The sequence below is a fragment of the Rhipicephalus microplus genome, chromosome 10 (assembly GCF_043290135.1).
Source record: "Rhipicephalus microplus isolate Deutch F79 chromosome 10, USDA_Rmic, whole genome shotgun sequence".
Taxonomy (NCBI): Eukaryota; Metazoa; Arthropoda; class Arachnida; order Ixodida; family Ixodidae; genus Rhipicephalus; species Rhipicephalus microplus.
In genome coordinates this window covers 95,772,159-95,789,513 of record NC_134709.1, presented here as the reverse complement: position 1 = coordinate 95,789,513, position 17,355 = coordinate 95,772,159, and the positions used below count along the sequence as shown (strand labels likewise).

The following is a 17,355-nucleotide window of genomic DNA, read 5'->3' as shown; positions in this document are numbered from 1 at the left end:
TCCTTCGGCTCGTTGATCTGTGCGGTGAAGCTTGCAGGAAACCAAACCTTCCTCCCGTGTATTTTCGTTTCAAACAAACGTTTACTCGAGTAAACGCTACAAGTTTCGCTTCAAACCGTTCTTCAAGCACCCGCGTCGACGCCAGTTTTAACCGGGTCAACGCTCTGCACATCGCCGCTGCTTCCCATTCCACCTGGGTTCTCTACGGAGATTTGGTTCATTTTTTATGTTTTGCACAGTTTTAATGCTGATTTCAGACACAGATGAATGGCTCTCACTTATATGAAAGTATAAAAATGCTACACAGCAGCTACCACTTGGTTGAGTGAACGGTGGTTGCGGCGTACGGCGGTGTCATCACCGTGACCACCAGTCACTCAACGAAGTGCATGTCCTGGAAGTGTTGATGCGAGCTCAGCTAAAGTACGTTTAAACACCACAGTCACTCACAGGCATTCGACAACGGGTGGAGGATAACTCACGTTGGAATGCACCACCGTGACAACCGTGGACTTCTTCATGCGAGACTCAGTCCTGGTTGTGACCGATGCCTTTACGCCAGAAACGCCTTCCGCACCCCCAGTGGCCGACGACGGTATTTCTTCATTGGCATTTTCCTCTCTAGACGCGATCATGTCGGCAATGTCTGCGAGAAACAACATAGTATCATTACTTCAACAGGAACAGGCAAGAAGATTGGGTGAGTTGGTGACGTTTCATGATAAAAATATAAAAGAGCGTTGAGACAAAGCACGATGGCGGGAAGTTGTACACACAGTGCTGTGTCTTATATTTTCTGGGTCTTGTGTCTAAACGGTGATTCATATTTTTATCATGAAACAAAATTGAAACCGCCGACGATCATGACACTTCTTGCTGCCAACTGGGATTGCGGCCTCGTACTGGGGCAACGCAAACCGTATATAAAATTTTGGCTATAGGCACCATTATAGCATTTTAAAATTCGTTACCTATTGTCACAAAAACCGCCAGCGCTGAAATGATTGGCACAGCACTCGGTGCATTGAAGGCGTCGCGAATCGAACGAAACGCCGACATCGCTGTTACGACAAGCAAGGCCAGCCTTAGGGCACGCGGCAGCCCGGCTTTATGTGCACCCGAGCTCCATCGGAAGGGCCAGCACGCCTGTCAGAGGAAGAAGGCAAGGTTGGAGGCCAGTGGCTTGTGATGTCGACAGACTGCGTTCACTTTCTTTAGTCTGTGTTCGCTCTATCGATTACGCCGGCACACCTCTACGCCACTCAGCACAGGAACGGGTGCCTTAAAGATCAGCTCTAAGTATTACTATGATCCCTGATGCATTTACTTATTTCAAAACACTGCAGGCCTGAATACTCAGCAGTGTTGTAGAGTTGCAGCGAAAGGAGAGTTACAGAAAAAGAAGAACAGTGCAGAAATAACTGATAACACCGGCACCACAAGCAATACGACAGTGTCGCGAGTACGACTTTTAACAAAGCAATGAAAACAGCTCTAACAGTTTACAACAACACTCGCGAAACTAGTATTACACCACGGTCAATTATTCAATGTTAAATACGATGAATGCTACTCAAGGAATTCGTCAGAACTGTCTGGTTCGTAAACGAACTCAGGTACACTGTTCCGAATCGAAGAATAAAGAAAAACTCTGAATGCCTTCATTTTGGCAAAAGGTGTGCTGTAGACTGTGAGTGTTGCACGTTGTTCTCACTGAAATTGTCGTTAAACTTGAATTTGCCCAAATTGACTCGAATACGAAAGCCGAACTTTGTAGTCTAGTGCATTGATCAAAAACCGCCGCCATCACCTAAAAGCTTTAGGCAATCTACGCAGTTTTGCATTGCCTCCGAGATATGCCCCCTTTGACCCAGCGAACATGTCGCGTGATGACCTCCTCGTGTGGCCTCATGATAACGTCACAATTTGTGGGGACCTTTATAGTCACGATGACATCGTGAGGCGACGTTATCACCAACTCAATTCTTTCTTAGTTGGCGTTGATGCTGACGCCACTGATGGTTGTCTTTTTGATTTTTAAGTATTACTTCAAAAGTGGTAACCACGCTGAATTGATTAAACCAGGGTACTATTCTCACTAATCTCAGAGTTCCATCATGCATTTTTCGATGGTTTGGTAATGCCGAAAGCGTAACAGTTCAGTTTTGGTCGCGGGTTCAATTATGGCCACGGTGGTCCCATTTAGATGGTCGCGAAATGCCAGAGGCCCGTATACTGTGCGAATTCAGTGCACGTTAAAGAACACCAAACGGTCGAAATGCCTGGCGCCCTCCACTGCGACATCTCTCAATTGGACCATGGTTCTGGGAGTTTAAACCCCACTTAATAACATTCTTTTTCGAACTAGAATACATTCGGTTGGCTCAACCAAACATCGCACCTACTTCATGTTATGATGAATTCCAAAAGATGAAGAGAACGAAAAAATAAACACTCGGCTAGACAGCTGTTAAGGAAAACTGCTTCAGAAGTGCACTCGTTTGATTGCAACGGGTAACATGCTCCAGCCTCGTTTATGTTAGTGTTCCTGTAGTGTAATATCACCTGGGCATCTCACGCCTCAAATGTTACTAAAACTGGTTCTAGGAAACAGTGAGCTCTGTTTGCAAGTGCTCGCTAGGTGCACGGGAGTGAACGGAGCGTATCCTATGCTAGCGCTGCTCCTTGCACCCCTCGAGAGTCTGGGTGCGTTCGTGTAGTTGTTGCTAAAGTCTCCTAATATAAAGAAAGTACCGATACTCTCCTCCATATCCTCTTTAAAGTGCCCAACTCTCCTCTACCAAGTGCCCATACCTTCTTTATATCCTCTCCCGATCGGCCACCGTGTGGGCGCTGGCCCTATCACCCGGCTCGCGTCACTCTACTATCAAGAATGCTATGCCACGCAGATAACGCACGTGATGCCCATGGCGGCCCGAGAGAACGGTGCCCGGCGGCTTGGTTAAAATAATGGTGGTACTTCCCTAAGAACATCCAGGGACTTTATTTGTTGCTACCTTATAAAACTAGAGCGACCCCGCCTTCCACCCCTTATAAACCACTGTGCTCACGCCTACGCCAGCAAACATTTTTCGACTGATAACACGAGCATCCAAACGTTGTGATGGTGACCCGCAATTCATTAATAAATTGATATGTGGGGTTTAACGTCCTAATACCACCATATGATCATGAGGGACGTCGTAGTGGAGGGGTCTGGAAATTTCGACAACCTGGGGTTCTTTAACATGCGCCCAAATCTGAGCACACTGGTCTACAGCATTTTCCCCTCCATCGAAAATGCAGCCGTCATTCGATCCCGCTGATTGATTTATAGATATGTGGGGTTTAACGTCCCAAAACCACCATATGAGTATTAGCGACGCCATAGTGGAGGGCTCCGTAAATTTCGACCACCTGGGATTCTTTAACGTGCGTTCAAGACTGAGCACACGGGCCTAAAGCATTTCCGCCTCCATCGGAATTGTAGTCATGATTCGAATCCGCGGCCTGCGGGTCAGCAGCCCAGTACCTTAGCCACTAGGCCACCGCTGCGTGGTTGTGGCCCGCAAATACCTATTTTTTTTGTTCATGGCCCTTGAAAACACAGCTAGCATACTAGGACTTAATCGGAGTTAAATGCTAACTCGCGTGGCGCACAATGCAAAAGGCGTGGGCGGACTCTGTTCATCGTGCCTAACAGAAGACATGGCAACATTCATCACACGGCGACTCAGCAATCTCAGCCGGGGAGCTACGAGTATGTTTTGGGTAACCATTTAGAGTACTATACACTTTTATGGGGGAGCATAAAGGGCCTTATACCCCTGTCACGCGTGAACTTAAGTGCACTTCGAGTGAGTACACTTAGCCGAGAGCGTCATTTGCGCGCTGTCACACGAGCAACTTTCGTGCCACTCGCTGCAAAGTACACTTGCCGGAAAGTGCGTTCTCCAACCTCACTTCGTTGCGACCAAGTGTGTAACCTGGGTACCAGTGGCTTGCACAGAAATATGCTGTTACCTAAAGTGGCGCTCTTGGTATTGTTAAACTACTGTTTTTGTTACAAGGGATTTTGCTATGTACTAAAACAAGCCATAATTGAACAAATATTCTCGCTGCTCTCATCGTCGGGCAGTTTGCAACCACGTCCGCAACGGGGATGCGGCGCACATGCTGTGCAATGGCCACGTCCGTCGCGTTGTTTACTCGCAGGCACACTTTCACATGTGTAGGCGAGTCGTTCTCTAGTCGTTTACGATGGCGTGTGCCACTGGTGCTACTTCCACGAAGACAACGTGCTCCGACGATTAGACACGGGCGCAAAAGTAACAAATATATATTGCGCTACAAACCCAACGATTGCCACAGTCATTCCTTCCAAAGTACACTTCAATTTCTCGTGTAGCAGCGAACCACCAAAATGACACTTCGTGAGCGTAAATACACTCGTTCAAAGTGCACTTAAGTTGCCACGTGTGACAGGAGTATTACACTCGATGCGGCGCTGTTATGAAAAATAACGCAGTGAACAAGTTCCCGACAAGAACATTCACACGTTCACCAGTGCAATACTAGTTTTACTCGGGATAAATCCCTAGAGTGGGCTTCAACACGTCCAAACGAAACCACGCCACTGTAAGAACAACTGTAGATGAACCCAAAGTGTGGGGAGTGCCAAGGCACACATCATCTATCCCGGCAATAAATGTGGCGCAATTTTCCTAAATAAACGTTTTTCTCAGAGTATGCATCCAGTCTCGGATTGCTGTCGACCTTGACAAATGACTACGCTGTTTTTTTTTTTGCAAGAAGCACGAGTCCTTATTGTAAAGTCTTTGTTATTTCATTTAAGTGCATCTTAAAGGCCGGGACTTTACCACAACAAGCGTTCTCCAGCCGTCTATAACAAGGGGTGGATGGGCTCAAGGAGGTTAAGCAAAATGCCCCCATCTCCCCGAAGGGAATCGTGAGGAAATGCAAAGGCATTTCTTGCGCCGAAAGAGGGTACCGTTGCCGTCAGACATTCGCCTTCACCGAGTTCAGCCATCCCCTTGAGAGGCGCCCAGCCAGCGAGCGGTCCTGAGTGAAGGAGGAGGAAAAAACCTTTATTGATGCTGGCTGTGCCAGATAGCCCTTATCCCCACCGGACTGGTTGACATCCTTAGTCCGGGACGTCATTATTCGAGGCCGCCACACGAGGTCACTGGACTAGAGTTCGCTAATCCTCTAGTGTGGAGCTATTGAGTAGGGTCGTCTCCCTGTCCTCTTTGGTGGGGTTGGGAAAGGGGGTTCATTTTGGGTTCATTTGGCAGGCCAAGACCATATGGTAAGTGTTGGCCACTTCCCCACAGTACTGACACTGCCCACTTATTTTCGGGTCGTAATATTTGAGTATGGCTGAACAAAGCAGCGTATTTGTCTGTAGGCGCCGCAGGACGCGCTCCTCCGTTTTCGGAGTCCCTTCGCTGGTGCGGGATACAAGCGGCGTTGCTCAATGTAGTATTCTTTGATTCCTCGAAACCGTGTTAAAGGTGTGGGACGTTCAGGTCTATCAGGGGAACGGGGAGTTTCCCGGGAAGTAAGCACGCGGGCCGCTCCATGTGCAGCCTTGTTACCCTGTAGACCCTGATGTCCCGGAGTCCATATAAGACGTTTTGGGGTAGGATCGCGGTCCCTGATGCTGAATTTTAAGAGTCTATTAGCCAATGGAGAGATTTCTCCTTCGAGATAGCTCTCGCAGGCTCTTCGAGAGTCTGTAACTATTTGTTTTGAGTTTGGATGGAATACTGCCAGTGCAATAGCCACCTCCTCCGTCTTACTTGAGCTTGTGGCTTTGAAAGTGAGGCCGTCCACCTGCGTACCTTGATGTATTACCGCCACCATGTAGTATCCCCTAGGTGACGGCCCGGCCAAATCGACGTAATAAACCCCATTACGGGATCCAAGCCGTTGTTCAAGTGCCTCAGCGCGCGCTTGCCTTCTACTCTGGTGCGCCTCCCATGTCATACTGCGGGGAAGCGGGAACACCCAGAGTTTTATTCTCCGAAGTTCAGTAATACGCTCCGCGTTTTCGATTTCGCATTCGTACCGGATCAAGAGACGGTCCAGTAGGCGCCGCCCGGGCGGCGTCTGCGTAAGACGCGTATATTGATTTGTGAGGTGGGCTTCTTGGAGCTCTTGTATACAGCTAAAGACTCCCAATGCAGAGAGTTTCTGATTTGAAGTGCTGCTGGGGAAATCAAGTGCACGCTTAATTATTTTCCTAAGAATAGCATCGACTCTGTTCTCGTCGTGTTTAGTCATTCGTAAGTACGGTATTGACTATAGAATCCTGCTAGTTACAAAAGCATTGGTGAGCCGAATCGCATCCCTTCCTCGTAGCCCCCCGTGCTTGTTTGACACTCGGCGGATCATGTGCCCTACCTGTTCTCTAATTTTGCGTAGCTTGTCTAGCGTGGTGCTGTTTTTTGTTCTGTTGTGAATCAGAAGGCCAATGATTCGTAGTTCTGAAACCTCTCGTATGGTTGATTCTGATACCATCAAGTTTAGGGTCGTCCTATCTTTAATAATTTCTCGGATATGCAGGAATTCAGATTTGGTTCGAGCGCACTGCAACCGACAATGGGCCACATAGTCCTCCACAATGGAGGCGGCCTGCTGCAGGCGGTCTTCAATTTCTTCTAAACTGCCCCGATTCGTCCAGATTGTTATATCATCGGCGTAAACTGCATGATATATTCCTTCCACTACTGCCAATGCTTGCGGCAGCTTCTTCATGGCAATGTTGAATAGCAGCGGAGACAGGACAGCTCCTTGCGGGGTTCCTTGCATCTCCACTTTGAATGGTCCATGTTCCTCGTTATCTATGCGAATGAACGCCAGTCTCTCAGAGAGTAAGTCTCTGATGTAGGCAAATATTTTCTTACTGCAATGCACACTACTCAAGTTCTTCAGGATGCTTTCATGTTTAACGTTGTCGAATGCGCCTTTAAGGTCGAGTGCAAGGATTGCTCTGTCGTTGTGCATCGAGGGAATGGGTTGGATTATGTCTCGTTTTAGTTGCAAGAGGATATCTTGCGCAGACAGGTGTGTCTTAAAGCCAAACATGAAATCTGCGAAATGCCCCTTACTCTCGAGGTACGTGGCGAGACGGTCTCTAACCATTGTTTCTATTAATTTGCCGGCACATGAAGGTAATGATATAGGTCTGAGGTTGTCTGTGCTGATTTGTTTGCCTGGTTTGGGGATGAATGTGACAACTGCTGTTTTCCATTCAGTTGGCAGTGGTGGCCATCCCAGATCGCGTTAATGTACTGCAATAGATGCCGATAAGAATCGTCTGATAGATTTGCTAACAGTTTTACCGTGATCAGGTCTCGGCCCGGGGCAGTGCCCCTGCGAATTTTTTTCAGTGCTACTTTCAGATCGCACATTTCAAAAGGGGCATCGAGCTGACTGTTTTCTCTACCTGCGTATTCACATGCGTTCCTGTCAGGATCCGTGGTGCGACATAGGTATCTAGCACACAAATCATCAGCCAGCTGGGAGTTGGTTCCCTGAAAACTGTGCGGGGCTCGACGCAGGTGCTTTTGCGCGTCTCCTCTGGTTTGGGCGGGGTCCATGAGAGTTCGAAAAAGTCGCTATGCTTTCCTTGTATTCACTTCTTTAGCTACAACAATTCACCGTTCTATCCAACTGGATTCGTTCAGTTGTGCAGCACATTCCTCCGCTTGCTTACTTGGCTATTTTAAGTTTAAGCTTGCTGTTGAATTTGTTTTTCCCGGCCATCGTTTAGTTAAGCTTCTGCGGGAGTCCCAAAGGTGGAGCAGGTACTTATCGACGGTGGGGGTGTCTTCTGTTGTCTTAATAGTTTTAAGACACTTGGAATGGGCTGCAAGGAGCTGTTTTGCCTATCCCGTATATCCTCCCACTCCAGAGTGAAGAGCGAGCTTTCTCGGTTCGGCGTTAGCGTTGTCGTTTCACAGCGGCGTGTCGAACACACATTTCCCGATGTTCTTGAGAGGCGTCCAGCCAGCGAATGGTCGAGAGTGGGGCGCAGGAAGAAGAGAGTGAACATTGAGAGAAGGAGCGGCTAACATTTGCACTTAACCTCTCCTACGCTCTCTCACACCACGTGCTCCATTTGCTAGCGGCGAGGTCAAGCGTGCGCGTTCGCAGCTGTTGCTATTCGAGAAGCGAGAGCGTAGAGATAACACCTGCTGGCGCGCGGACACCGCCGCGAGGAGGAGAGGAGGAGAAAAACTTTATTCATCCCAAGAGGGAAAGGTGCGGTGGTGGAGTGTCAGAGGAGCCTACCCAGCGTAGGTCTCCGCTACCCTCTTGGCCCAATCCAAGATCTCATCCTGGACCTCGGGTGCCGAGCTGCACATAGCAGCCTCCCACTGCTCCTTACTATTAATGTGTAGAGAATTGGGTGGTGGGTTTCGAGTACACCCCCACATGATATTGACGCGTGTATACATGTGGACGATACAATAATGGGGCATTTAGTGGGCACGCGGTAGTGGGCAACTCGCTTCTCTCGAGGCCGAAAGAGACAATCTTGTGGCTCAGCTTTTGAGGAAACGCTGATTTCGTCGTCCCAAGGTGTATCTATGTTTTATTCGCGTTGTACCGCGACACTGGTGGAAGTGCTGGGCCGCTACCCTGTCTGATGCTCTAGACGCCCACTGGGAGCCACTCATCGAGTCCAGACGCATTGTCACCTGTAGAAACACCGGTGCATCGCTCCAGTCGATGGTTGCGAGGCCTCGCGCCAGAGCTGACTCACTCGTCGGAACCTGCTAGGCACCGCACACCTCAACCAATGGCCAACGCAAGCCCGCAACAGGTGCCCCAAGGCAGCTTTCCGACGCAACCATCTCAGGTAACCTTCTTTCAACCCCTCGTTCCCGATCGCTTTAGTGGCGGTGCCCACGAAGACGTTACGACTGGCTTGACCACTACGAGCGTGTTGCCAAGGTAAATCAGTGGTCGGAACAGGAGAAGCTTTCACGCGCCTATTTCTACCTTGACGACGGTGCTCGTACTTGGTATGAGCATAGAGAAGGCAATCTGTCAGGTTGGCCCGACTTTCGACAGAAGCTCGTCGATACCTTCGCCAATATCGACAGAAGAGACCGTGCGCAGCAGTTATTATAGCTACGGGTTCAAAAACCTAACGAAACGTTGCAATGTTTGCCGAGGACATGACTCATCTCTTTCAACGAGCTAACCCGCACATGACGGAACATAAAAAGTTGAGTTACCTCATGCGCGGTGTCAAAGAACAGCTTTTTGCCGGGCTACTGCGCAACCCTCCAAGTACCGCGGTTGACTTCATTAAGGAGGCTACGACTATCGAGCAGGCCCTTCATCAACGCTGCAGGCAATATGACCGCATGTCCTGCAATGTCCCAATCAATGCTATCGCCATGACGTCTGAGAGTCAGAGCTGCTGGCGAGACTTGATTAGGGGGATAGTTCACAAGAAACTGCAGAAGTTGCGGAATCCGGTTGCTGAAAATCCCATCGCGTCGATCGCTGAAGTCGTACGCGACGAAATCTACCAAGCGTTGTCTACGGCTAGTCCTGATGCTCAGCAGCGTTCTATGAGCTACGCTGCCACTCTCCGACGTCCACCGCCCGCTATGCCGACGCTGTACCACCAGGTGCCGATGGCCCCTTCATATCCGCCGCAACAGCAGACACTGCATCAACCACTCACGCTACAGCCATACAACCAGCCGTCCACAGCCACCCCATGGGCATCGACGCGTCTACCGACCCGAAAATCAGATGCATGGCACACAGTGAACAGACGTCCACTATGCTTTCACTGCGGAGGTGCAGGACATATTGCCCGTCATTGCTGGCATCGAAGTGATTCATTCCGTCCTCGACCTTCGTTTGACGGTCTAGGTTAGCTCTTTCTTGACAGAAAATGCACAAATGGGACGGGTATATCGCAGGGTCTATAAGACGGCGAAAAGATAGGGTAGGAAACGTACAGGGTCTGTAACTGGCGCCATAGTATTTCATGGTAGCGCGAAGCTCCATGATGTAAGGGGGGGGGGTATATAGTTTGCTGTAGGCGGTAGTGATTTGTTATATCGTGGAAGGTCAAAAGACGATCTCTCGCGCTTAAAAAGGCCGCGTGGTCTAAGGCGCCATCAGAGGCCTGCGCTCGGCCCGTCATTCCTCGAGCAAAGGTATGAGCCACCTCATTGCCACTCAACCCCGCATGCGCGGGCAGCCATATGAGAGCAACGTCTTGCGTGGGAGGATATTTCTTAAGAATTGAAAGGGCAGTTGATGAGATGCCACCTGCGCTGAAGTTGCGTATGGCAGTTTTGAAGTGACAATCATAGTGATATTGGGGATGGGTAGACCTAAAGCGATAACAGCCTCCTCTGCCTTCTCCGAAGAGTTGGCAGTGACGGATGCCGTTGTGAGCGCCTTGCCGTTATAGTCGACAGCAGAGAGGACATAGGTTAAGGGGGATGGGTATTCTGCCGCATCGACATAGAGCACGTCATTGGCCCCATGCAATTTTTCTGAAGATCTTTTGCTCTTTGGATTCAGCGCTTAGTATGATATGATGGATGCATGTTTTTAGGAAGGGGCGGTATGAGTAATTGTTATTGTATGTTTTGGGGAATGTTGTATTTAGCATTGGTGAGTGAGGTGAAGTTAATTCGGGAAGACGATAAAATGTGGCGACCTGCGCTAGTGGTCGCGAGCCTTGCGTATTGAGCTTATAAATGGGCTTCACGGATTTCACTAAGGGTATTTATGACTCCTGTCTGGTGGAGTAGTGCATTAAAGGTATTGATTGAAATGCCTAGCGCGTATTTGTAAACTCTGCGGAGGAGGGTGTTGACCAATTCCTCCTCTGCTAATTTAGGTGAAGGTAAGGAAGGGTATATGTGATTTTACTAATCACAAAAGCTTGTATTACACGAAGTAACTCTGACTCTCGGAGCCCTCTATTTTTCCCTGATATTCTTTCTATCATTCTTAGAGTGTTTTCAATGGTATTGCGCGAAGCTTAGAGTGTGTACGTATTAAGTCGGTTGTTTTGGATAAATAAACCTAGCACACGAATGCGTGATACTCTAGGAATGAGGCACCCATTTATGTGAACTTCGATCATTGGAACGTGTTTGTTCCGACGATGAGTTGGTAGAAGAAGTAACTCTGATTTAGTTGGGGTACAATAGAGATTCATCTGAGATGTTAGTGCTACTATTGTATCTACAGCTGTTTGTAGGGTGTCTTGAATGTGTCTATCTGAGCCTCCTTTCACCCATAAGGTGATATCATCGGCATAGATGGAGAAGTTCAAGTCAGGGATACGTTGAAGAGCGTTGGGTGTAGGTAGCATAGCCAGGTGTGATGAGTGAAGAAAACGACAACCACGGAAGTGCGGGGCGAGGCGCGTGTAATGTGCGCGTGAGTATCAGCGAATCAGCTGATGACATGTGGTGGCTCGTAGAGGTGGCGTGCCACGATTGGGCCACGGGCGACCATCACGTGGCTGTGGGCTTTGTGGCTGGGGACGAGCCGGAGCAGAGGCAGACGGGAAACAGCGGGCCGAAGCGTCGGACGCTGGCGATCCAGGTTCCGGCCAGGGAACGCGGCCGTCCACGCTGCTGCCGTCCAACCACCAGCTGGGGTGGCATTGCCGGCACGAGTACTGCATCTCGGGGCACGGCCTGGCCTGCTGTTCTCTTCCTTGCCGAGGGCATCGCGGATCTCGGAGACGCGTCTCCACGGTCAGCCGTTCGACACAGCGATGAACGTGGCCTGGCTAATGGTCACGGTTGCGTCGAGCATCGCGTCTCGGCGCACGCTCTTCGCTGGACGGGCTGGCCATGCCCCGCATGGAGCATCGCGTCTCCGATGCGGGTTGACTGCTCCGTGGCCGCACCCCCGCCATCAAGCTCCGGTGCCACCAGAGCGTCGCACTTCGGCAAGGGACAAGCGAGATGTTCTGCCGGGCGAGACGCGGGCGTGTGTACGGATGACCATGGAGCCGGGCAAGGATTCAGGGTGGCCGAGGATTGAAATGCCAGGGGAGTTGCTGGCTGAATCGAGGATCGCCGAGCGGTGCCGAGCCGTACCGAGCCGTACCGAGCGACGCGCCAGCCTCGGAAGTGGGCCGCCAGCTCACGAGCTGTGCACCCGAGGGTACCTGGCTGTGCCTTGGCCAAGGCGAGGAACGCCGGTGAGTGAGCTGCCGCTCCGCAGCTGTAGCGAGCTGCATTTCAGCACGGCACAGACGGTGCTGTGCTGGCCAGAACCCGCACGTGGAACCGCTACGCCCGGGCGGTGATCAAGAGCTTGGAAACGAGGTCCGAGGTCGCGCGGGTCCAGGTATCTCCGCCACCACTGCTTGAGAGTCGTGAGGCTACGGGAGTGTTCTTCCTCATCACTGTGTATTGTGAGAAAACTTGTTTGACTGAAACAACTTTCTTGTGCGGGAGGTTATTGTGATGAGTGAAGAAAACGACAACGACGGAAGTGCGGGGCAAGGCGCGTGTAATGTGCGCGTGAGTATCAGCGAATCAGCTGATGACCTGTGGTGGCCCATAGAGGTGGCATGCCACGATTGGGCCACGGGCGACCACCACGTGGCAGTGGGCTTTGTGGCTGGGGACGAGCCGGAGCAGCGGCAGACGGAAGACAGCGGGCCGAAGCGTCGGACGCAGGCGATCTAGGTTCCGGCCAGAGAACGCGGCCGTCCACGCTGCTGCCGTCCAACCACCAGCTGGGGCGGAATTGCCGGCACGAGTACTGCATCTCGGGGCGCGGCCTGGCCTGCTGTTTTCTTCCTTGCCGAGGGCATCGCGGATCTCGGCGAGGCGTCTCCACGGTCAGCCGTTCGACACAGCGATGAACGTGGCCTGGCTAATGGTCACGGTTGCGTCGAGCATCGCGTCTCGGCGCACGCTCTTCGCTGGACGGGCTGGCCATTCCCCGAATGGAGCATCGCGTCTCCGATGCGGGTTCACTGCTCAGTAGTCGCACCCATGCCATCAAGCGCCGGTGTCACCAGAGCGTCGCACATCGGCAAGGGACGAGCGAGACGTTCTGCCGGGCGAGACGCGGGCGTGTGTACGGAGGACCACGGAGCCGGGCGAGGTTCAGGGTGGCCGAGGATCCAGGTGCCAGGGGAGTTCTGGCTGAATCGAGGATCTCCGAGCGGTGCCGACGTACCGAGCGACGCACCAGACTCGGACGTGGGCCGCAAGCTCATGAGCTGCAGTGTGCACCCGAGGGTGGGTACCTGACGGTGCCCTGGCCAAGAAGAAGGAACGTGCGGAAAAGAGAGTTCGAGGGGTGAGGCCACGAAGGCAGAGGAAGCGGTGCGCCGCTCGAGAGGACGAGTTCGTGGCAGCAATCCTGAGCCAGACGTGAGACCCGTACGTGTCGGCCAGGTCGAGCTCCGGTGTGTCTGTTCAAGGTCCAAGGCCGAGACCTGCCGAACGGCTCCTGCCTGGGTGCAGTGACCGGGAGCAGGTTCGTGGGCGAGGCCTACCGGGTGTGGTCCTCGCGAGCCGTGGCCTCATCCTGGACCTCCGGAGTTGCGACCCTGACTGCTGGGGTGGCCACGACGTCCGACTCAACGGCGCTGCACACGGTAGCGTATCCGTGCGCCGTCAGCCGTTCCACCCATGCCATGAAATAAAAAGTCCATGTTAATCCTTTCTCGTCCACTATCTACAAATATAGTGACGAACGTCCTTAACCATCACACCAGGTTAAAAAGAATTGGAGCGAGCAATGACCCTTGAGGTGTTCCGAAGCTGCCTAGTGTATAGGGTGAGGAATGTTCTGGTCCTAATGTTAATGTAGCTGTGCGGTCTGTGAGGAAGCTTTTGATGTAAAAGTAGATTTTAGCGCCATAAATGCAGTTGAGGCCAGCATATATAGCTGAGTGGGCTAAATTATTGAATGCTCCATGTATGTCCACACCAAGAATTGCCTGAGTATCCTCGCTCTGGTTAGGAGTTATGATGTCGTGTTGAAGGCGAAGCATCACATCTTGCGCGGAAAGTGAGGGCCTAAAACCAATCATTTCTGGAGGGAGTAGTCCATTATCCTCCACGAGTCTCTGTAGACGTGCAAGCACAACATGCTGCATAGTCTTTCCGACATACGATCTTAAGGAAATGGGCCTCAGATTTTCTACTAAGGGAGCTTTGTTCGGTTTAGGAATAAATATGACTCTGGCATCTTTCCGTGAAGGTGGAAGGATGCCCGTGTCAAAACAGTCGTTAAAACACTCAGTCAAAGCTTTATTAGATATAGGGTCAAGATTTCTAAGTAATGTGTTGTTAACGCGGTCGGGACCTGAAGCCGATGTGGTACGGAGTGTTGCGAGGGCGTGCCTAACTTCCGCTTCCGTTATCGGCGCATCTAAAGACTCATTAGGTTTCCCTGTGTAAGATGGTATAGAATCCTTACGTAATTGAGGTAAATGCAACGTGCGGAGGTTATCGAAGAGCTGTCCTAAATGCATGGTCACTGTGCTTGTGTAACAGTTTAGTGATAGCGTGAGAGTGTCGTGCGCGAGAAGTGCAGGGGTCTAGCAGACGTCTAAGAAGTTGCTACGTTCGTTTATTACTGAGGTGGCCATGCATTCCTTCACAAAGCTGACCCCATTGTTGTGCCGCCAATTGAGTCGTGTATTGCTCGATTTGTTGATCTAGCTTCGCTATCCTAAAGCGGAGTTTCCTGTTGTGGCGCTGGTGTTTCCATCGTCGCAGAAGTGACTGTTTTGCTTCCCACATATAGAGAAGCTTGAAGTCTAGAGTAGTTATAGGGGTGTCGGGGAGTAGAGTTTTCGTGTCAATTTCAACATCTTTTTGAAGCTGTTGAGTCCACTCGGTAAGGTCTGCAATACGTGAAGGAGCGGTGCTGTTGCGGGCCTCTCTAACTTTGCTCCATTCTGTGAGCATCAGTGGTTTAGGTGCAATGGGTCTGTGTTTTAGTTGTAAAGTAATGCTAATAGTGTAATGATCACTGCCAAGATTAGTTTGGGTGTTTTTCCAAACCATTCTGGGGGCATTGTGAGTGAGGGTAAGATCGGGCGATGTATCTTTGTTCGCACTGTTCCCCAAATGAGTAGGCTCCTCCGGGTCGTTGTGCAGTGTAAAACGATGTGCCTGAATAAGGGACCAGAGGGCTCTACCTTTCGGTGTAGATGCGGTGTAACCCCACGCTGGGTGGGAGGCGTTGAAATACCCCACTATAAGGAGGGTGTGTTTGCCTGCCGAGGATGTAGCTCGGGAAAATGGGGAATCGAAGCGGTGCCTTTGCTCTTGCGGTCTACTATATACGTTGAGAATGTATAAGAATGGTAAGTTAAGTTTATCAGGTAGTATTTGGAGAAAGTCGTGCTCAATGTTGTCAGCAAATTTTGAATAGGTAACTGCAAGGTGCTTCTGAGTTAAGACAACAGTGTTTGGTTTAGTATCAGCCGGGTTTTGATGCGTTCTATAACTTGGCAGCTGCACTACACCATTTGTTTCTTGTAACGCAATGGTTGGGGGAGGGGTAGTTTGTGATTTGATGTACTGCAGGAGGTTTGCCTTTTTTCAGCGAAACCCCCTGCAGTTCCATTGCCATACGCAAAGTTCAGTGCGGTTACGAGCAGCCATTTTCGCTAGGTTGATTTGGCTTAGATTGGGCAAGCTCTGGATGGTTAGCGTGGACCGTGTCGATCCACTGCGTGACTCTATCTAGGATTTGTTGCATCGGTAACATGGCTTGTATCGAGGCCACAAACTCATGTAGCTTCTGCAAGGAAGCTGTGGAGAAGGTAATAAAATTGTCTAGTTTTTCCTCAAGGTTGGTTACTTTTTCTTTCTCTTTGTCAACCTTCTCTAGTTTCGCTTCGACTTGTTCTACTCGCTCATCGAATGACAATGTGGGAGTCGAGACTTTTTGTTTCTGCGCAGGTGGTTGAGCGGGATGCATAGATATAGGGATGGTTGAGAGAGGAGCTGGTGAGATAGGTGTAGGGGTGAAAGATGAGGTGGGGAGGTGTGTGGAGGTAGATGGTTGTTTGAAGGAATGAAGCTCTAGGTGTAGTTTCGCATTTTCTGCCCTCAATTTAGCCATCTCATTCTGCAATAGATTGAGCTGCTTTTGAATGGAGCTTTCAGGGGAGGCTACATGAGCCCAGCTCACCTCGTGTCCAGGGCCAGTCCGAGGGCTGGGGTCTTGATGAATGCATTTGTTGCGGCTTCGGCTGCGGCTGCGACTTTTTAGGCTTTGCTGTCTTGTAATACTGGGTGAGCGTCCTCTAGGGGCGTTCTTGAAAAATGGGCATGGGTAGAGGAATGGAGCTGCATCTTCCTGGAAAGTTGAGGGTGCGTGCTTTGGTTTGGGCTTGTAGAGCTGTGGGCACTGGGGCGAGCCGGTGGGGTGGTCACTGTTGCACACCACACACTAGGTTCACATTCGTGATCAAGGAGTAGGTTCGAAATGCCACACATTGGACATAAAGGCTGAGGGGCGCCTAGGCATACGTCTGGTCTGTGGCCAAGCTTGCGGCAGAGATTACAGGCTTCCGTCTTATGACGATAGGGTACGCATCTGGTGATGCCACCCTGATAACTTATGTAGAAAGGCACGCGCGTACCTCTGAAGGTGAGCAAGATGGACGTTGTGGAACCCATGCGACGTCCGATCAGGATGAGGCCTAGTCTGTCATATTCTGATAGACTTGACAAGATGATTTCAGATGTGTGTTCCAAAGGAATATTACGAATGACCCCTCGGCAGGTATTCGATGGATTGGTAATGTGGGGGTACTCGGCTGCTGACCCGCAGGTCGCGGGTTCGATTCCCGGCTGTGGCGGCTGCATTTCCGATGGAGGCGGAAATGTTGTAGGCCCGTGTGCTCAGATTTGGGCGCACGTTAAAGAACCCCAGGTGGTCAAAATTTCCGGAGCCCTCCACTATGGCGTCTCTCATAATCATATAGTGGTTTTGGGACGTTAAACCCCACAAATCAATCAATCAATCAATGTGGGGGACCACTTCAAAGCTGCGCTCGTCCATCTTGATGGATTTGATACGGTGGTATGCTTCGGTGCGTGCCAAGCCCGGTGTGCTTATGAGCAGAATGTTGCTTACAGAGTTGATGTGGTATCGGTAATGTAGGGAGCTTGTGAGTGCTGCCGCTTTTAGGACGGAATGTATGAGCTTCGGAAGTGGAGTGTCAGCACAGCTGAGGCCTCCACGTATTCGCAGGACTATTTTGTAGTCGTCGGCTGGAAGTACAGGAGGTCTAGGGCACTGCGACGAGTCGATGGGAGAACTTTCTGTGACTCTTCT

At 50.8% G+C, this 17,355-nt stretch overlaps 1 protein-coding gene across 1 annotated transcript in view; it reads right to left on the bottom strand.

The window, feature by feature from the left end:
- LOC142774334 (uncharacterized) overlaps positions 1 to 17,355 on the bottom strand; it is a 46,439-nt gene that overhangs the window by 27,822 nt on the left and 1,262 nt on the right. Inside the window, exon 3 of the mRNA XM_075874728.1 lies at positions 483 to 646. Coding sequence (XP_075730843.1) covers positions 483 to 646 — 164 coding nt within the window. The remainder of the gene's footprint in view (positions 1 to 482; positions 647 to 17,355) is intronic.